The following is a 22,012-nucleotide window of genomic DNA, read 5'->3' on the forward strand; positions in this document are numbered from 1 at the left end:
CCAGAGCCTCGCGACTCCCGCGGTGGCTATTAATTATTATTCACCGATCGTTCGTCATCGCCTCGGTTTTAATTACGGTTCCATCTTGAAATACCAACGAAAGTCCCTGCCAGTATTTCAAATATTTTTTTACATCACTGACATTATCCGATTGGAAAAATTTTTATATAAAAAAATCGATTACTTTTGCTTATTTTAATTATATATACATTTTTATCTAGTCACTTTTGATAGCTTTATTAAGCTCACTCATAATGTACAATTTGTAATCTTGAACTCCAATCAATTTCACACTCGTTTAACTTCAAACAAATAAAGAACGTGCCATAATTGTCTACTTCTTTTTGCAGGGTCTCCTTGCGAGCACGACGGTATTTGCGTGAACACGCCCGGTTCGTTTGCATGCAACTGCACTCAAGGGTTCACGGGACCGAGATGCGAGACGAACGTCAACGAGTGCGAATCTCATCCCTGTCAAAACGACGGCTCCTGTCTGGACGACCCCGGAACGTTCCGCTGTGTCTGCATGCCTGGTAAGTACACCGTTATATTTTTTAAAACCATGCATTTAGCCATCTTTCAAAGGTTGAATAAAAAAGAGACGATTACACGGAAGCGAACTATTAAACAAATGAATTATGAGATGACGCGACGTAACGCGCAATATAGAGAAGTGATGCGTAATTATTTGCGGATAAGTTTATGTAACCAATTAATGTCAGAAGAGGTAGAAAGCTCATAGATTGCTTAAAGCAGAACGCGCGTATCCCTTTATCTTCGGATTCCACCGACACGACGCGACGCGAGATCGTTAACCAAGCTAACCACCCTTCACCCTCGGCAATCTTCTCACACTCGCAGAAAGCGAGGCGGCGATTCCCGGCGATATCGAGCGTGCGCCGCTCATTCCGCGTCGATTATATCCGATTATCGATCGTCAGGATCTCCGCGCTATCTCAGACTCTTAAGGGGTCTTCCTATTGCCCGGCCAGGAAGACGCGCGAGCACACGCTTCCAACTAACTCGGCGTCAAACAATTAAGGTTGACTTACGCGTGGCCGTGGCGGCCCGTTGCGGCGTTAAAAAGGGGCAAAACGAGTTTTATACCCGCGCATCAGATAGTACGAAACCCGCCAGGGCTCTCCTGTCATCTCGGAAGAATTTACAGGCGACAACGCCTGGACGAACTCGCGGGATCTCAGCTTGTCTTTCTCTTTTTCCGGCTTTGTTTTCGCGGATCTTGATTTTCGAAGATCCGGCTTTTCCGCGAAATTAACTCTACGATTCCTTAGAAACTTGAGATACCTCGCTGATCGTCATTAACGAGCGCCCTAACGAACCGCGAATCGCGACTAATAAATCTAAATGCTGTCCGCAGACAATTTTCAAGTAAATACAGATTGTATATCACGAAAGGATAAAATTCATTTATCGTTTTCATACAATGTATTTCGTGTTTCTTTTATAAATATCGAAAGTATATAATTTGATGTATAACAATACATCAGCTGCATGCAGCTGCACGTTGACTTTTTGTTTCTGCCACTGTTCCTTTTAAAAAGCCGAACCTGCTTTTTCATACGACTACTTGCAGGGACAGGTTAAAACAGTCGTATAACACTTTTTTATTCGGCAAATAAAAATTCGCGACCTGTTCAACGCGCAAACGTATATTTGCATAATGTATTCCGCGCGACTTTCAAACATAATAAACACGGGAGCGACAATGAGGATGAAACGATATTCATTGCGGGGCGGTCGAGAGACAGAAGAAAGCTGCTCGATACGCATGCATAGCATTGGATGATCGGAATCGAATAGAGGTCTCTCAAATAGAATAAAGCAGCGAACAATCGAGGGGGAAGAGATCGAGAAGGTCTCTCCAGTGCCCCGAAAAGCGAAGGGGGCAAAAAATGAGGAACGGACAGGAGCCGAGGGAGCAACGAGTAAAATATGATAGCGGGATTCGCGAAATATGAGACCGAAACGAGGGGGAATCCTTTGCCTTGCGCAGAGCCACGGCCACAAAGGTTTATCTTGTCCCTGGCCTGCCATTTTGGTACTCCACCTCCGCCTCTTCTACTACTATTACCGCTCCTTATTCTTCTTCTTCTCTTTCGTCTTCTTCCTCTCTTCTTCCTCTTGTTCTAGTTCTCCTCTCAAGACGCTCGTATCTTTTTTGTCCCCTTATTTCGCCGACCCGTTCGCCGCTTTCCTTTCTTGTCGGGACCCGTTGCTGTCCCGTAAAAGGATCCGCTAAATAGCGCTAAGAGGTTCGACGAAAGAGGATACCCGAGCATTCAGAACCTCGCCTCGTCTTCCTCGCTCTTCGCGTCTTTGTAATTGCTCTTTGCGAACCAAACTTAATAGAGTATCAGCGGTAACGAGTTCGAGATTTCTTCTTGAGATTTAAATCACGTTCGTATTATCCCAATATTATTATTGTTATAAAAAGGACATTAATGTTGATTGAATGTTTCATTTATTTAAGAAATATTACAAAAAGATAGTTGCCAACCTTAATTAATTTAAGCTAGGCTACTTATGAAGAAGCAGATTATGTCCTGGGGAAGCTGATCATATTTGCGGAAGCAGTAGCATTGGCAAGTCGTAACAAAAGAGGTTTGATAGCGGTTCCCTGTCATTGATGGACGATACCAATTAGGAGTTTGTATTACGATTTTCTACCGCCCCATCTGATAATACATACTTCCTTTCGCTTCGGTACCGTGCAAGTACGTTTTGCGTGTTGCGGCCACGAAAAATGAAGATTAATAAATCGTTAGCGGCGCGATCCGGTAGATCGCATCAACCTCGCATGTTGAACATGCGCCGCGAGATTCGGTGAAGGTTAAAAAAAGGAAGTGGAATAAGGGGTTGCTCGAATTCGATAACATCGATGATGTCGGTTGCGTTTAATGCAACATTGCTTGTTGGGTAACAGGATATTGCGGCTTCCACATACTGTGTATACTCGGCAGAATACTCGTTCTTCCTTTTTCGAGAACCCTTTAAATATTTTTCATGCGATGGCAACTCGTATTATATTTTGCCTCACCGATTGAATAATGATCTTTGCTTTGATATTATCGATCAGAGATTACTTTTTATTTAATGCACGGTATTCTTTACTGCTGTTATTTTATTGTATATGCATACTAAATGGTCTGAGCATATACATTTCGTTTATTTTCAACAATGTAGAGATACGATTTTCTCTCTCTTGCTGTGCTATTGACGAATTACGAGAAGTTCTATACGTTGCAATCGGGAGCATTATTTTTTCGCATTACTCCAGCAACGTGTTCGACCGTTTACTTAAAACAAACAATTCTATGTCAAGTATGTTTGTTGTGTGACAATTTAATAATACTACATCAGGAATTCAATGCCTCTTCGCTTTGCAAGAAGATATCTCAATATTCCTCCAAGCGGATGCAATAATAACGCATACCACGGGTCCTTATAAAAGCGATATGTGAAGATGGCGCACAAAGTGGACTCGCTGAGCAGACTCGGAGCCCATCAGGACACGCGCGGTATGATACATCGTTGAAGATGTAGATTGCTCTTGCCATAATCCCAGCAGCCTTGCATTGTCCACCGTGGACAATGGCCGCCGCGGTTCTGTTATCTCGCCAGCCCTTATCCGACTTGAACTTCTCTTTCTTCAAGCAGTGGGCACATAGGTGGAAGCTTCTTGCTGGATATTGTGCGTAGTAAATCTTGCCCGAGAAGAATCAGCACGGTTACCGTACAATTGCGTCGATTGCGGACGGTGAGCGCAATGTTACCTCTTTGTTATCTCAATCCGACTTTTTTCTCTGTGTTTAGAAGAGTTCTTTCTAGAAAGACGAACGTTTTCTGTAGCGTTTCGTTAGAGTTCAGTGCACTATTGCAGGAGTTGAGTAGGTTTCAAGTTTGCGTCAAGGGCAGGTTAATTTAGTATGAGAAGAATGAAGAACATTGAATGAAAGTTATCCATTTATATGAAAATACTAATTGCGTTCTATTATCCTACGATAAACGTATTCAAGATACAAAATAAATACACAGCGATAAACCGTAACGTTCAAGGGCTTAATCTCTGAGTGTACTTCCGAAGACATGATCGACTGACGGAATGCAGAATGGTCACACGAGACCACGAAGAAGAAAGACGAGAACGAGAAGAGAAAAAAGGAGGACGGAGTCGCGAAATCGAAGCGTGTTCGTTCGAATCGCGAACAATAAATGCTCGCGTCTCTTCGTCTCCGGAGGGTGCCGTCAATTCTTGACAGTCTCGCCCTCTCGGCATCTCCTTCTTTGTCCACGCCGATCGATCCTCGTCCTCGTCGCGTCGACCCGATGAAGAAACAAAACCATAATTTATAACGGTGAAAAAGAAGACACGGACACGAGGCCGAACGGGAGAAGGGATATGTCAATCGGAACGAGCTCCCATTGACTGACGAGAATAATATCGGTATTGGTCTGATAAATTATTCCAACGATATCGAGTCGATTTCGATCCCGCTGCGGTGTGTATCGATACGTCACCTTGACAACGACATTCGCAGGCTTTACTCCAAATGATCATTAGTAAGCTACGGTCTTTCAGCTTACGGACGTTCTAAGAAAAATGAAACAATCTCATTCTTGAGTTCTGATCTTAAAAATAAAGAATGAAGCTTCAATTCTATAAATGTGGATCACAGTGTCTGTTTTAATTTTTTAAAGGAGGAACCGAGTTCTTTGAAGAGATTCCTAAAAAAATTGCACAGATCTATGCCCAGAGAAGGAGAGGGAAGGGTACTCCCGTAGGACACTTACATAAATACGGAGCGGGTACGTAAAGCGTCGACGGGGCCAGCAGCGAGATTCTATCTGAGTTTACCCAACACGCCCGCTAACTCTTCTAGCGGACTTTATCCGATTCGATCTGCGGCTCTCGCGAGTGGCTTCTCTCTCTCTCTCTCTCTCCCTCTCTCCCTCTTATTTCCTCGTTTCGTTATCCGTTTCGTATCTCTCCTCTTTTTCGTCGGTCGCGTACGGACCGAGAGAAGTTGGATGTGAGTCGAGCAAGCTCTAGAAAGGCGGCATCTAAATTGGTTCAGATCACCAGCCACTGATTACCAGTCAGCCTAGACCCAATGGGAAAAAGAGAAACCCCGAAAAAGTACCACGGTTTTTCCCTCTCGTCGCTCTTACGCCACGGAATTATATTCGCCTCGAGATATCTCGGCCGTGAAAGAATTCCAAGCTTCACTTTCTTGATTACGTTCCTGAAATCCGACTTGGTTCGCTGGGAACTTGTGAGTAAAACTAATGTTACATAATCATTTGTGTTTTCGAACAATGAACACTGCATTTCCTTCTTTGAAAATTTGGAGTAGGTTTAAACTTCCATGAACTAAATGTCTGTTAATTTTCTCTTGTTTGACTTATATAAATAGATCGTGAGGCTCACAGTTGTTACCAGATTTTTGCACATTGAAAATTAGCAATTCCTGTTTTTTTTTTTTTATTATTATTTTGTCACACTATGGACATTCTTATCAGACATTCTAATCAGTAGTTTCTTCAATATAAAATACAAAGCATGTCATTTTGTTGTTCATTTTAATCACAAATTTATATGTTCAATATTTCAGTTGTACTGAAATACTTCAATCACTTTTCTAATATTATTTCCTGTATACGAAATTAATTTCTACCGGTGCATTGGAACAAAATTTGATTTGAAAGCGGCGATGGTATCCAATCGAATTCTTGTTGCTCTTCGCGTTGTTCCCTCTTGTATGTCCTCGTGGAAATAGGCAATTTAAGAGAGTCGCGCAACAGGATTGAACGATGCACACGTGTAAGTACATCGAGCACGAGGTCGCATACAAATGCAGCGTTAAAACGTGTCCCGTGTGTCTGTCCGAGGCGGCGGCGACGCGGCCCGGCTGTACCATACAACCGCGAATGGCGCGGTTCGGAGTCGGCACACACGTACACGAGCGTACGTATCCTTTTGCGCTCGCTTTCAACCAGGGTCACCGACGGGGTTTGACCTCTTCTCACCTGGCCGTAAACTCAGAGAACCCGCGTCTCTGCAACAGCCGCCACCGCAAAACCAGAACGAATCGAAAGTGCTTTCCGAGCCGTTTCTTCGATTTCATTTCGTTCTTCTCTACGTACTAGCATTTGGAGCGAGGCACGCGCTTTGCAAAACGGTCGAGCGAGTTTCGAATGCGGTTCGCGGAACGATTTGCATTTAACAAGTTTGCGAATGCGATATTCTCGCCGACTCGTAGATACAATTCCTTTTTCTTTTCAACCACGTGTGCGATACAACGTTTAGTGGAGAAACTGAGAAAAATTGATTTTCATTAAATGACTTACAGCAGATCATCTCTTCGTTCAATCTTACGATTAGCTTTACTATCTTTTATATTCATTCGAAGACAAAACAGTAATGATTTTCATCCAATTGAGAAATTTAAGCAAAGGTAACGAATCTCGATCGTTGCTATAAAAAGTCACCGTTAAAGGTTTTGCAATCGTCTTTGATTCGATCGAAACGAGAAGGAGGAATAGGAAGAGGAGGGAGAGAGAAGGAGAAATATTATGTAAGGCGTAAGGTGACAGGCGGCCACGACTGTGGTCTTCGCAGGGGAAAAGGTTAAGCACATTTGCTAGAAGGGAGACGCCCTTTTAGCTGGATTCGCACGATAGCGAAGGCGAAGGTATATGTGTAGATGTATACGAGTACATAGTACCGTGGAATGGACGCCGGACACATTGTCCTGTCGCCGGGGTGTTATTTATCTCGAACTGTCGCGACGACGTTCTATACGCCCATCGGTTTCGTTCGACCGTTCTCCATCGCTCCGAAAAGGAACAGCCAAACGAGATGGAAGTTATGAACCCGATGAAACAGAGAAAGATCCGACTTGTGTCTTGTCTGAAGTTTGTTGGTCAATTGATAATGAAGAACATCAATATTTTAATATGATTTATTTCGTTGTTGAGCTATATTTTCCATTGAGTTTTTCCAACACCGTTCCTTAGTTACTGATCGAGAAAAATAAGTCGAACAATTTTATGAACCTTACTCTTCGGTAATAATCATTTTTTCTAAAACTGCTTCAAATATTGAACACAGCTTTTCTTAAACTTTTGGCAAAGATTTGGCGAACTTATTGTACGAAACAAAGTATAAACTGTTTATCGTTTTAGAAGGAAGAGAAGAGTAACAGGAGGAAAAGTACATAATTTATTGAATATACCTATACAGTTTGCAATCTAGCTTGTTAAATGAATTCGAAAGTAGATTTCATCGGTCGCATTCTCTTTACACAATTTGCGATTCGTCGAGGCTGTACCGTTAAAAAGCAGCGTGGGGCGTGTGACAGTATCGACAAAAGCGGTCTGGACAATCCTCAGATCGTAGAGCGCGATACGCTGGACGATGCACGGATAAACGAAGTCCGGTAGAAAAGCGTTTGACGAATAGACAACCCGGTATAAACAGGAACGGAGTCTATACCAAGGGGAAAAGAGCCCGTTTCGCTACCGACCAGATCGAGATAAGCCTCTGTTGCCATCGACTTTGTCGTTGCTTCTCCTCCTCATCTTCTTCTTCGGTTTCTGTTCTGGGAGTTCTTTTTTCTCCGGAGGATCTGGCTGCCTTTTAGTAACCCCTGTCGTACCGGGGACAGACTTTACCGAAGAATTCGATCTCCGGAGAGAGAATATTATGTAAGGCGTAAGGTGACAGGCGGCCACGACTGTGGTCTTCGCAGGGGAAAAGGTTAAGCACATTTGCTAGAAGGGAGACGCCCTTTTAGCTGGATTCGCACGATAGCGAAGGCGAAGGTATATGTGTAGATGTATACGAGTACATAGTACCGTGGAATGGACGCCGGACACATTGTCCTGTCGCCGGGGTGTTATTTATCTCGAACTGTCGCGACGACGTTCTATACGCCCATCGGTTTCGTTCGACCGTTCTCCATCGCTCCGAAAAGGAACAGCCAAACGAGATGGAAGTTATGAACCCGATGAAACAGAGAAAGATCCGACTTGTGTCTTGTCTGAAGTTTGTTGGTCAATTGATAATGAAGAACATCAATATTTTAATATGATTTATTTCGTTGTTGAGCTATATTTTCCATTGAGTTTTTCCAACACCGTTCCTTAGTTACTGATCGAGAAAAATAAGTCGAACAATTTTATGAACCTTACTCTTCGGTAATAATCATTTTTTCTAAAACTGCTTCAAATATTGAACACAGCTTTTCTTAAACTTTTGGCAAAGATTTGGCGAACTTATTGTACGAAACAAAGTATAAACTGTTTATCGTTTTAGAAGGAAGAGAAGAGTAACAGGAGGAAAAGTACATAATTTATTGAATATACCTATACAGTTTGCAATCTAGCTTGTTAAATGAATTCGAAAGTAGATTTCATCGGTCGCATTCTCTTTACACAATTTGCGATTCGTCGAGGCTGTACCGTTAAAAAGCAGCGTGGGGCGTGTGACAGTATCGACAAAAGCGGTCTGGACAATCCTCAGATCGTAGAGCGCGATACGCTGGACGATGCACGGATAAACGAAGTCCGGTAGAAAAGCGTTTGACGAATAGACAACCCGGTATAAACAGGAACGGAGTCTATACCAAGGGGAAAAGAGCCCGTTTCGCTACCGACCAGATCGAGATAAGCCTCTGTTGCCATCGACTTTGTCGTTGCTTCTCCTCCTCATCTTCTTCTTCGGTTTCTGTTCTGGGAGTTCTTTTTTCTCCGGAGGATCTGGCTGCCTTTTAGTAACCCCTGTCGTACCGGGGACAGACTTTACCGAAGAATTCGATCTCCGGAGAGAGTGGCTTTGGAGATTCACGTGTGTTCGATTTTTAAGCCGACGGAAGTCTCGACGGAGACCCGACACCCGATAAAACGTCCGGTCCACTACGCACGGTTCCTTTTTACCACGTCTCCTACGTATCTCGACGTGTACTCTTCTCCTTCTCCTCCTCCTCCTCCTCCTCCTGAACACATATGCACATGCAGGTTGCTTACACGTATTTATAATTCAATCCTCTTATCCAACGCGATTCGATGACACCGACAAGTTGCCATGGCGCGACACCGCGACTTGAAATCTCAATTTGATTTATACACTGCCGCTGTTGAAAATCGAACAACCGTTCGCTTACCCGTTAACGTCGCTGCTGGGACGTTTTTTAATATGCCAGTTTATTGGAAGGGAGAAGTGGGCGACGTGTCCGAGAGATATGAACGCCAGAACTTGCTTTTAAAATTTTTGTATTTGGAGTTTGGATGAAACGATTACTCTTATCCGTCTCTTGCAATATTACCCAATTTATAAATCTTGTTCCAAGGACAATTTATTCTTTTAGTATATCACGAATATAATCTGAACATTAAAATTATACAGGAGTTTGATAAGAAACTTCAATTTCTTAACTCTTTCCTTTTTTCATCATTTTTTTCGTCAACGCGTTATCGTTTCGATACGTGAAATAAAAGAAATAAGATCAAATAAATGAAATTACAGAAAACAAGATCTCAATCTGTTGATTATTGTAAACTAGATGAAAAAAACAAATAATTTAACTGATACTGACTTTCCCAAGATTCTACCATTGTTTCATGGTAAAAAATCGTAATGAAACGCACTCTGAGTAAAAAGCTCTGATCGAAGCGAGAGGTCAGGGTAACCAGAAGAAGGTTACGATATTACACGATCCCTACACCTTCCATTCTCGTCCAATATTTGTTCTCGTAGCCAATGCCGCAATCATTTGTCGAGCTGCTGTTCCAGAGTTCAAGTATTAAAGTGGAAGATACGATTCGTCGACAAATTGAACGAAATCGAATGGTGAAATTGCTCCGTTTCACAGGAAATTGACCCTTCCTTACCAGTAAAATTTATTGAATTGTAAAAAGTTGTAAATTTTTCTGCTTATTATTCTACAAGTTGAAATACTGTCGTACAGAATAGAAAATTGAGAAAACATTTCAATTTAAATTCGATATTAAATTTCATCAATATAATGGATAAATAATTATCACATTAATTTATAATTTATGTGTAAACTTGAACGATGGCATTGTGTATGAGATATTGAAACGGGTATTACACAGAATTTATGCAGACGACAAATGGTAACCGGTGGAAGATGAAGGAGTGGATCTTTTTTTCTAGCACGGGGTTCATTAAATTTGGCGAAGGGACTCGCGCAAAAACCGAGGCCCGTGGTAAATACTTAGTTACTCGCCTACCGGTACCGATCTGGCTGGAGCAATCGATCAGGGAAGTCTCGAAACAGCCGGTGTCGTTATCACGCCGAGGAAATTAATTTGACCGGCGAAACAAGCCGCCGCGCCGCTTTTATTGGACGCCGGTTAATTGCCGGACCAAGTTCGTGGTCCCTCTTGGCTCCTCTTCTCCTTCTACCACCGCGAGTCCTCATCCCTCGTACTCGTCGCGGCTGCCTCGCTTTTGTATCGTTTTATACATTAAAGGCGGCGTTCATATATCTACGGTAAGGTTAATTAAAAAGTAAGCGCCCTGGTGGAGGATCAGTACTCGTGGCATTTTTACATGTCGATCTTACGACCACTACGAAACATTCATATCACATCTTGGAAAAGTTTATGCAATCGACGTTCACTTTGCGAACAGTGCATAAATATTTTCAGCGTGAGTCGCGTTGCAAATTTATCCTACGAGTCGCGAAAACGAGCAAAGATCCGCTTGTATCTATTAGGCTCGCGTTTCTCGTTACCCCTTTCGGTCGCGTACTCCCTGGACACCGGCAATCTGTTTCAACCGCGATCGCATTCGGTATGCAACGCAGTATGCGAGCGGTGTCGCTTTGTCTGCAGCGAAGATCGACAGACGGTGCCTCGATCATGTAGATCCCGATGGATCCCCGATTCGTGTATACACGCATGTGGCCTCGTCTAGCTTAGGAGAGCTCGCATAATGCCGAGCCTCGGATCCCTTTCCAGGGATCGTTCCTGAATCCATGAATCTCTGAGCGACTTCCTTCCCCGCTCGTAGGTCCGCGAACGCGCGCATATATGTTTATTCGATCGGCAGTTCGATTCGCCGATGGTTCGATTCGAACGAGACGTGAATACATTTCGAAGGTACCGGTGTGCGTATTTTTGGCTACAGACCGGCAATGATTTGTTGAGGCAGATTTAAAAAGGTTTCGCTTCTTAGTTTCGTTTCACGTAGTTCACTACGAGACTCCATGTTAACATCGAGAACTGAATTTATTATCTACGGTATCTAATATAATACACTTTGTTAACTGTTTGGACGTTTAATATGCGAAACAGGTTTCAGTTTCTGCATTTTTGTTTGTTCCTCGTTCTGTAATTATTGTACTTCTAACGAAAATCCTCGGCAAAAGGAGTACTCTAAAAAATACACAAACCTGTTCAAAGTCATACATCATCCTCGAGGAACGTTTACCTCCATTTACGATCATCTCGTCCCCCTCCCCGGTTAGAACAGAAGCGCGGTCCATTACAATATCGAAACACGCATTATTCAAAGTTCCCTCTCGAAGCGAAGGTTAAGAAGGAGGAGCTGTGTCTTCGCCCATCTGCCCTCGAAAAGAGTAGAGAGCGCCAAGTGGCGAGATAAGAGTTCCCTGAAGTAGAAGCAGAAGAAGAAGAGAAGTGGAAGAGGGAGACGACTCTCGAGGGGTCGGAAGCGGACAATTTGGTGGGTCGCGGAAGATGTCGGGTGTATTTAAAATGCAAATGCCAGGCCGCGTCGCGGTGGTTCTTCCCGTTAATACCGATCGTCGATGTGGTCCACGTAGAAGCCGGGCAGAGCGAGAACGGCGCGACGCAGGGTTTCGTTCTTCTCGTTGCGTTCTCTCGGAGCATCTTATTAAGAACGCGCATATAAGCGATTCCGAGGCGGGGAATGTCGAGGACCGGACCTCCTTTTTAAATGCGTCTCTCCACCAAAAAAGGTTGCCGCCCGCGACGGAACCGAATCGCAATCGGCCACCGTGTACCATTTACTAATATACTCGGGTGTTAATAATGCATGAGGGCCCGCCCCGGTTACCCCGACGCGATCCTCTCACCGAAAAACGTCCAGACAAAACCGTTTGCTTCCACCCTCTTGCTGTTTGGATCGATTTTGTCATTCGCTTTTGACTTGATAGTTTTTTCAGAGTCCTCCTTCGCTGTGAATCAACATAAAAGAGCCAACTATGGAAAAACGATCTTTCGGTATAATAAAACTAGTAATAGTGTATAAAACGTAATTAAAGTCAAATGCTCTAATTTCTGCCACTTTGTGAGCGTCATAGTTTAAATAAAAGTGGCAAGCATCATCATTTTATTTTGCTTGAGAATTTTATGAGTGCAGGAGACTTTAGCCTTTCGCGTGTCAGAACTTTTGCGGAATTTCATTTAAGGAGTCGGGTTGAAATTTTTTCCTACGTAGCCGAGGGCATACGGGGAAGCTCCCACGCTGCGTGAAACGAACCGGCGCTTGTACCGACTTTAAAGCAAGCACGTATAGTATTCGAATTAAGACGATTCGCGACGTTCTTACTCAGTTCTCCTCTCGAAGTCGACTCGGGGTGGGATCATTATACCGAGTCCCCTCGATTTGGTAAAAGGCGTGCATGCAATTCTTCGGCGTACACGCGTGTGCGCGCAAGAAACGCGCCGGTTCCTCGTTTCCATCGTGAAAAAGGTTCGCGTACGTGACGGCAGCGCAAGGAGAACCGAAGGTAAAGAGAAGGGCTCTTCCGCTTCGGCGAGCTTTGATAACTTGAATTTTGTGTAATGCGCCTCGCTGCTTTTTGCGCGTTATCCATATCATTTCGTAGCAACAGTATTGTGAATGAAGTGGCAGAAAATTGGTACTCGATACCGGAAAAGTTCATAAGAATCCAGGAATGTATAACAAGAATGAGTTCCTTGTCCATTTTATCTTTTCTAACACAGTTTAGAAACTGTCGCAATCATTGGGACAATTGCACTGATTAATTTCGAGGCAAAGATAAGAAATATTAGTAGAAGGTTTCTTAGGTAATATAAGAGTACTCAGTTGTTGAACCCAGTATTGTGAAGGAGAAAGAATTCTCATTGAAAGAAACGTGCCCATTATTTTGCCCTCTATTAATGGACAATTGTCTTTTTCTGTTTCAGGTAAGTCTGACTTTCCTCCTCGTTTATGTGAAATCCGTGGACCGTGACACTGTGCACAGGAAGTCGAACCGTAAGTCAGTAATCCATTCTCGAGCACGATAAAATATAAATCCCTTGGTCAATGAATTCATATAAATAAGCATACAAACTTATTCATACACATAATTTACTTAGTGTCGTTTTTTCTTATTCATCGTTATTTCATTTTGTTATTTCGCAATAATTCATCTATATAAATTAACCCGTGAAATTGATGTGGATTTTCGTAAAAATAGATATACAACATTTAGAAATAATAAAATGTAGGTGTTCCAGAGAAAACGAGTAGAAATATATATTTACCGGATTATATCATTAAAAAGCAATATGTAATGTCTGAAGAATAATATTTGCATGCTCAGAATTTTTAAGCATAAAATCGAAAACCCGTCAAATCGACCGGTTCCGTAAATCTAATATTAATTCTCATAGTTAGATAGTAACCTAGAACTGTACAAGTGGATATTACCTATCAGAATTCAAGTAATCGAACGCTAACGGAAATCCTATGAAACTGCTGCACCTTAAGAATTATTGACGATATTAATGATCGCGTGCGGAATTCTTTACTCGGTACGAAAATCGGTTTCCCGACTTATTTGAGAAATGCATTTAGAACCAGTCGAAGCGTAACAGGACAATAAACGAACGTTTAACGCTGCTCTTACGACTCGTTATCGCGAATTGTGCGAATACACGCCGGCCTCGTTTCCCATCCGCGGCCGCTGCAAAAAGCTCGGCCGATATAATTTAACTTCGGCCGGGCCAAAACCGGAAGCACCTGCGCACGCCGATTTACAATAGCGCTCGCTAAATCAGCCGTTTATTTCCTGGAAATATAAATCAGCCGGGATTCGCGCCAGTATCGGGCCACGATCGGTCGACCGAGGGAACAACGATATTCGATTTCCTTTGCAGATCGTTCTCGCCTCCTCTCCTCTTCCTCGGTTCTCGCGTGCTCGTTCGTTTCCTTACCGATCTTCTTTTTTCTCTTCTGCGGCCACGTCCTTCGAGCGCTCCGATCTGCGGCGAAACAGCTTTCTCGATGCCTAACCGATTTTTCCTTTTTCTGAGAGCTTTTTTGTCCGCCTCGCTGGCGAACGATTCACTTTGTCGTCACAGGCTATTTCACCTGTGCCTCTTCTTCGGGAACGTTTCAAGAATTTGTGAGCGCGCGAAGAAATGTGGTAGAGGATATATTTATTCATATTAATAATACATGAACGTTGGTGTACGTCGAAACAGGCATTCTATGCGACAACGTCGTCAATGTTACCGATTTCAAATCAACACGGACCCGTTGACACTCTTTAATAATCTCCCCTCGGTATCACTGCGCTATTATAAAAAATAATCTTCATTAATCGTTCTGAAAACTATTATTTTCTTAACATTGTTTACTTCATTCTCCTGTCTCGTAACAGCATTATATATCATTGAGTCATCGGAACAAGATTCATTCGGGTTTTGCATGATTTTGGAGGACACCTGTTGTCCTCTCGGATCCTGATTCCAATCCTTGCGTAATACGAACGGTATCCAGTGTCCAGGAAACCTGGGCCGGGTGCGACGCGATGGTTTATGGACGACGTAAATGTCCGCCTTTAAAGTCTGACGACTTTAATGGTTCACGACTTTTACCTACGCAGATTTCGTTGTCGATAATCCCTTCGTAGACTTGCTGCTCCGACCTCTCTTGAGTAGGGAACGGGTATGTGTATGTGTGATCCTTTTGGTAGCCAGCCGATGGTTGAGTAATGACTGCTTCTAGGAAGTTGTCCTTTCTATTCCGTCCAGGTCGCAACGAAAGTAATGTACCAATGATGAATGTCAACGAGTGGAACTTGAATTTAATTCTAAACATATTTGAAAAAATTCACGAAGAACTTCTATCTCTTGCTACGACAAAACCTAGTTATATTGTTTTCAAGTATTTTAATTGTTTCAAGTATTTTTTACCATTAGCGTCAATTTGTGTAATTGAGATTTGCGACTGTGTCCTAAAATCATGAAAGAATTTTTTAGAGAAATTAAATTTTGACACGAGGGAGCCAGTAAAGCAATAACGAGTAGGTGTTTCGATAGGAAAGAATTGGATGCGAAGATCGCGGGTTAGACATTCCTCGGCTATCTTTTCCCGGTAGTCCAATACAGATAGAAGTTCATGGAAAAGGGCGTCAAGATGTCTCTCCTCCGGCGACCTTTCTCACTGTCAGCTATTTTTGCTCGTTCGCAAAAATTTATTCGTTTGCTAAAAATAGAAATTATCATCGAAGTAAATACTTCGTTCATTCAGAGTAATTAACAACTCATTCCGTTTAGATTAACTTCAACGCAAGTAATTATTGTCTTCCCTTTTTAGTCTGCGAATTGCAAAATTCTTTTATGTAATAAATGGAGACTTAATTACTACTTTTTAAACAATTTTCTACCACTCTCGCCGCGAACTCTGGTTGAAATGTAAATCGACGAACTTCAGTGATCGATAGTGATCGACAGCCGAAGATAAAGACGTGAAATTTTATTTCGACGCGCCAACTTTTTACCAATCACGATTTCGACACGCCCTCGCTCCCAACTTGTTCAAACATTGTATCACCTCGTAAAAAGCCAGCTTCTTCTTGTTTCGTTACTCGGTACAAAATCTCTGATTTAAGTGTACACATCATTTCTCGAAAGTAATTTATCAGACGTTTACAAAACGGTGGTAGAATAAAATATTGCAAGGTTGACATAAAAACTGCGGATACATAAGAAGGAATTTTTTTATGGAAGAAGATGGTTGATCTTTAAAGTATTTCCACGGTATGAGCAAACATCGTGGAATTTTCTACCGGTTTACATACTGCCATTGAAACCGGTGGAACCCGATCTCAGGACGATCTTAATTTGCCTCCGGTATGGATCAAGAATGGTACTCGCTAACTGTATTGGCGCGGCGCGGCGTGCGCTCGTTAGAATTCAACCTTATCACGATCCTATTCGACTATACGCGTGTACTCGTCGTTTCCATTTACTGAATCGCAACGAATCGCGGAGAATCTCGATCTTATCTCATTTGAGTCGCGTAGAGAGAAGACGGGCAGATTTATAGATTTTTTGTCGAATTTTAAATTTTAAAAAGGTGTCACATTTAAAAAGTCTCTGAATAATGATATGTACGACTCTCTTGAATAAACTAATAGTTATTTCTGCTTCGAATTGTGGTGAAAGATGAAACGGATTTTGATCAAGAGGGTGGCGAGAGGAAACACGAGGGAGGCAGTGTCCACGGTGGCACGCTGTAAACTTGTTCCGACACAAACGAAACACGATAGATAACGAACGGGTCCTGGCAGCCGCGGGTGAGGACTTTTAATGAGCCACCAACGGTAACGCCAGGCCACGTCGTCGCGACACATAAACGCTACTCCAAAGTCGATAGAATCTGAGACCAAACTAGTGACGAGGTTCATGTAGAATACATGGAATTGCTCCAAAAAATTGTTTAAGTAGCTAGCAATTTGCACACGAACGTTCTATTAATTCGAGATCGTTTGCTTGTCGTTACTTTCGATAATAAAATGTAGTATACAACTTCTTATCACACACTAAAAGCTAGATAAACATGTTATGTTATGTAAAGTTATTTAACAAGGTACAACGATTACATTATGTAAACTGAACAGTATGATACGGTTTTGATGTCTCTTGGTGTACAATTTCGTTGATTCCTGGTAGTAAGGATGTTAAAAGCGGTTGATAAGTATGTAGTTGGTACCGTTCTTCCTGTTTAAGCTTGAGATGACTCCCGGTCGCAGGACCATTCCCTTCGACATTGTCCGACGTTGGCCAGCGTTATCTGCCATTCTCGGGCATAATGCAGCACGGGATGGGAGATATCGCGTTTCAACTCCGGTGGCCTTAATCTCGCTCACCTATACGTATATGTAGAAGTATCGTTCACTAACAATAAGAATCATTCGTAAACGTCATAATCGCATTATTCCCAGACCTTAGCTATAGCGTCCGTTTCCTCTTTATCATCCACTCGCATTTCACACTCTTTAGAAGGTGAACGTGGGTCGATCAACAATTTTTTAATAACGTGTTAACAGATGTTTGTGACTTGTTAAAAAAAGGATCCTATGATGAAATGATCATTTGTATCAACAACCGTCGTAATTTTTTCATCTCTCACCTCGTGCAATTCTGAGCTCCACTGTATCATTTCTTGCACGGTGCCACTAATTGGGGTAGAATAAAAAGATAAAGAGGAGACGGAGCAAAATGAACGTGAAGGAATTGGTCGTCGATGAGTTTATTAATTGGCGTTGATTGGACATTGTGTTCGTACTAAGTGATCCAACTCTTACAATCGATACCTTAATGAAAATTGTTCGTTAAGTAACTATACATTTTGCATTTGCTTATGAATCTGAACAATGAAAATTTATAAAGATTTACATCATCGCGTGATTTCTACTAGTCGAGAGGAGGTTAAACCGATCATTAGCCGCCGTTAAAGATTTCCTTCCCGAACGGTGCATCATGATGCGAGGAATATCGAATTAATTCAATCGCCATTTAAGCTGATTACCATTTTCATGAAATTCGACTGTAGAAAGTGTTCGAAGATAATATCGGGGTATTTTCACGTATTTTCAATTCAACAAAAGAATGACCAGTAATATAAGAGTTGATCTAATTAACATATATTTTTTATGTAAGAAAGTAGTGAAAGTTTTAAAAAATATAATTTCATAAATATCGTAATTTCTCAGAGTCAAACATTAAAAAAAAAAGTAGGCATTCGATCAGCTTCCAATTTCCCTAAATCGTAAGCGTTGATAATTTTTTCTGAAAAGTCTCCCTGTGAATCGTGTGAACGAATCCTGCAGCAACACGAGTGATTGAAACGAGAAACCCACACGGGTGGATGAAGTATCAGGTTGATGCATAGAGAACAAAGAGACGAAGAGAAATCTCGTGGAAAAGAAGAGAAGAGAAGAGAGGAGATGGAGGATCCGAGCTCGTGATGTCCCGAGGCTACCGCGGAATATAACAGCGACGCTAAACAACGCCCATACCGGTCACTCTCCTCTCCCTCTCTCTCCGCGGAGCGGAATTATTCGCTGAATTTATTTACTCCCCCGTGACCCCGAGAAAACTAGCCGGTTAAAACCCGGGAACCGGTCGAACGTATCGAGCACGCTCGCGAAATTGATACCACGCTCAAGGGGAAACGTGGATTTTCGTGATGGACGCGTTCCATCGATATTTTCTCGCGATCTCACTCTCTCTCAGTTTGGCCTGGGGCCAATTTTTAAAACCTGGAATACGCTTGTGCCCGTTGAACAAATCGGAACTCGATAACTGACGATATTTCTAACCCTTCATCAGATTTTATTAGCAGAACGTTTTAAGACGCATACGCCTAAAACACTCGCCTGTGCTCTAGCTGATCGAACACTAGCGCAGACCACGTGTCTTGCCTCAGTGGTTGTAAAAGTTTTATCATTTATTACTTTCGCCTAATNCAGAGTCAAACATTAAAAAAAAAAGTAGGCATTCGATCAGCTTCCAATTTCCCTAAATCGTAAGCGTTGATAATTTTTTCTGAAAAGTCTCCCTGTGAATCGTGTGAACGAATCCTGCAGCAACACGAGTGATTGAAACGAGAAACCCACACGGGTGGATGAAGTATCAGGTTGATGCATAGAGAACAAAGAGACGAAGAGAAATCTCGTGGAAAAGAAGAGAAGAGAAGAGAGGAGATGGAGGATCCGAGCTCGTGATGTCCCGAGGCTACCGCGGAATATAACAGCGACGCTAAACAACGCCCATACCGGTCACTCTCCTCTCCCTCTCTCTCCGCGGAGCGGAATTATTCGCTGAATTTATTTACTCCCCCGTGACCCCGAGAAAACTAGCCGGTTAAAACCCGGGAACCGGTCGAACGTATCGAGCACGCTCGCGAAATTGATACCACGCTCAAGGGGAAACGTGGATTTTCGTGATGGACGCGTTCCATCGATATTTTCTCGCGATCTCACTCTCTCTCAGTTTGGCCTGGGGCCAATTTTTAAAACCTGGAATACGCTTGTGCCCGTTGAACAAATCGGAACTCGATAACTGACGATATTTCTAACCCTTCATCAGATTTTATTAGCAGAACGTTTTAAGACGCATACGCCTAAAACACTCGCCTGTGCTCTAGCTGATCGAACACTAGCGCAGACCACGTGTCTTGCCTCAGTGGTTGTAAAAGTTTTATCATTTATTACTTTCGCCTAATAATCCTCGCATGTATTTTTAATACCAAAACAGCTAGCTATAATAAATAATTGATTATACTATACATATATTTAAGGGAACAAAATTGAAGAACGATGATTATCATTTAAAGAATGTATCTTATTACAATGGAGAAAACGATCGACAGTTTCCGCGTTTGTACCAAGCGGCTGAGGAATGGTTGGAGGGTACTTTCCGAATCTCCAATTAACACGTTCCACTCGTAATCGCGGATAATCGAGTCGTGTTCGACACCGAGAACGACGCGTTACAAATTATCCGAAATGTTCGGAACCCCATTATCGCGGAACCCGTTACTCCTACGGCGGCGGGGAGCAGCAAAGGAACGGTGAGCGTGATCGACGTATTCGTAAAAGGAAAGCCGAGAAGAAGAGCGGGCATGCAAATATTCCGGGTACCAATTAAAGTTACCGAAGCTTGAATCTCGGCCAGGCGGTGGCTCGTTAAAATTATTGAGCGTTTGTCGCTGAGGGACCTCTCTCAGTCCTTTTTTTCTTTTCTTACCCGCGCCGCGAAGGAATTCGAGGAAGAGCGATATCGTGATCTCCGTCCCTCTTGGCATCTTTTATACGATACTGCACAACGTGAAGAGTAGGGAACGGGGTTTTAATAGTGGTTAAAGCGTTGAGGGGTTTCCTTACAAAATTATCAGCAACTAAATGCGCACGTTTGTGTGGTACAATAATTGTTAACATGTTTGCGTGCTTCCGTATTAATAGTTTTAACACCGCCAGGTTCCTATCGATGTACTATGCGTATATGTAGGCACGATTGTAATTACAAACACAGAAAAATTAATTATTTTGTTAAGTATTTAATTAATGAAATGAAGAATAATTTGACAATTTCAAGTGAGATCATTCTTAATTAGCTGTGAAAAACCTGAGAGATACCTGTGATACGATAATACGAGTGATTTCTAAAAGACATAACTCACAATCGGAGTTAATCGCAAGTAGATTCAAAAATCCGTGATCGGTTCCCATTGCGAGCAGAACGTGTAATGATCGACGATTTCGAAGGGAGCAACGTGCAGGAAAGTGGAAAGGCCATTGTCTTTGCTAAATTATCACGACACCCGGAGGGCTCACGATTCTCTGGGAATAAACGAGTACCTTCGATTCTACTATACCTTTCCTCGATCGTTCGATTCGAAACGTTTTGAATATTGCGAGAACTGTTCCTGTCCCAACCTCGTAAATTTATCTTTTATTCACAGTCTCTTGTTCACGCGATTAGTTACACAAATCGTACTCTTCTAATAAAATGCAGACTGCAATCGATTTAGTACTACCATGTTCGATTAAGAGTATGCAAAGATTTAGGATTCAATTATTTTAAGAGATTTTGCAACTTTCCATTCTCCTGGGATTTTAATCAATAATTTCATCAATTCGTATCTTTTCCTCTTACAACCAACTTTCTTATACATTTGGATCCCTATTGATTCAAAATCTCCAGCATGAGTGTCGGTCGATCATCTGACAGCTGTTCGACAGCAATCGTTTCATTCGGCCCAGGGATTAAAGGCATACAATGAAGCGCGAGAAAAAATCATCATAAAAAAAGAGAAATCTACGTCATCCTAGTCGCACAATCGCTTTGTTCAGTGAATAGTATTGTCGATACGGGCTCGTTAATGTATACATACCCTGATATTATTAACTCATGCCAAACTCCATACCAGATAACAAATGGATTACGAATAATAGGCGATTAAGGGTATATTGAAGTACGTTCTTGATGCAAAAAATATTTTTTTCGATACCAAATGCGATTTTAGGTATTCTTATTATGATAGAAAATGGTATTGAAAAGAATCGAGTTCGTACGATAGGGGAATTTGCATAATATGTATAAAATATCATTTTATTATATTTTGTATTGTTTATCTGCCTCTTATTTAATTAAAGAATTCTGATTTTATTAGAATTGTTTTAATAATTTGAAAACAATTCAAATACGTTGTTACTGTATTAAACAACACATTCTGTCTGTTCATGACATGATCGTTCAAACATCCCTTGATCAGCCTGATTTAATTTTAAAGTCAATATCAGCAAAATTGGATAGAATCGCCAGGACCAAGAATCGATCCCGTATCGATTCTGTAAAAGCATCGGCTTTTCAGTGATCGTGATTCTCTCACGAGAGCCTCGATCGCCAAGATTAGTCACGACTTATAGAAACGAAAGTAAATCAGGCCCCGCGGGGATTCGTTGACACGTTTTATCCTGGTCCAGGATTTCCTCCCGTCCTTTCAGCAAAGAGGGACGATCGCGGTGCCGATAGCAACGCTTATGTCGCCGGTAATGGTGATCTCTCTGCCACGCCATTCCACTATGTGGTGGTTGCTCTCTGCTGTTCCCTCGCGTTTGCCACTGTGATAAATCACCTGGTACTGTGCGTAGTATATACAGAGAATTTCAATAAAAATAGTCATATGAAATAATTACGTGTTTTCTTTTATGTCTTAAAGAGGGAAGTTTCG

At 42.2% G+C, this 22,012-nt stretch overlaps 1 protein-coding gene across 1 annotated transcript in view; it reads left to right on the forward strand.

Annotated features, from left to right (window-relative positions):
• Positions 1 to 468: 468 nt before the first annotated feature.
• The window catches only part of N (neurogenic locus Notch protein), a 59,918-nt gene continuing 38,374 nt past the window's right edge, over positions 469 to 22,012 (forward strand). The window contains exon 1 of the mRNA XM_018019778.2: positions 469 to 533. Within this exon, the coding sequence (XP_017875267.2) occupies positions 527 to 533 (7 nt within the window). The 5' untranslated portion in view covers positions 469 to 526. The remainder of the gene's footprint in view (positions 534 to 22,012) is intronic.

The sequence above is a fragment of the Ceratina calcarata genome, unplaced genomic scaffold (assembly GCF_001652005.2).
Source record: "Ceratina calcarata isolate Rehan_Ccalc_2016 unplaced genomic scaffold, ASM165200v1 scaffold206, whole genome shotgun sequence".
In the NCBI taxonomy this organism is placed as follows: domain Eukaryota; kingdom Metazoa; phylum Arthropoda; class Insecta; order Hymenoptera; family Apidae; genus Ceratina; species Ceratina calcarata.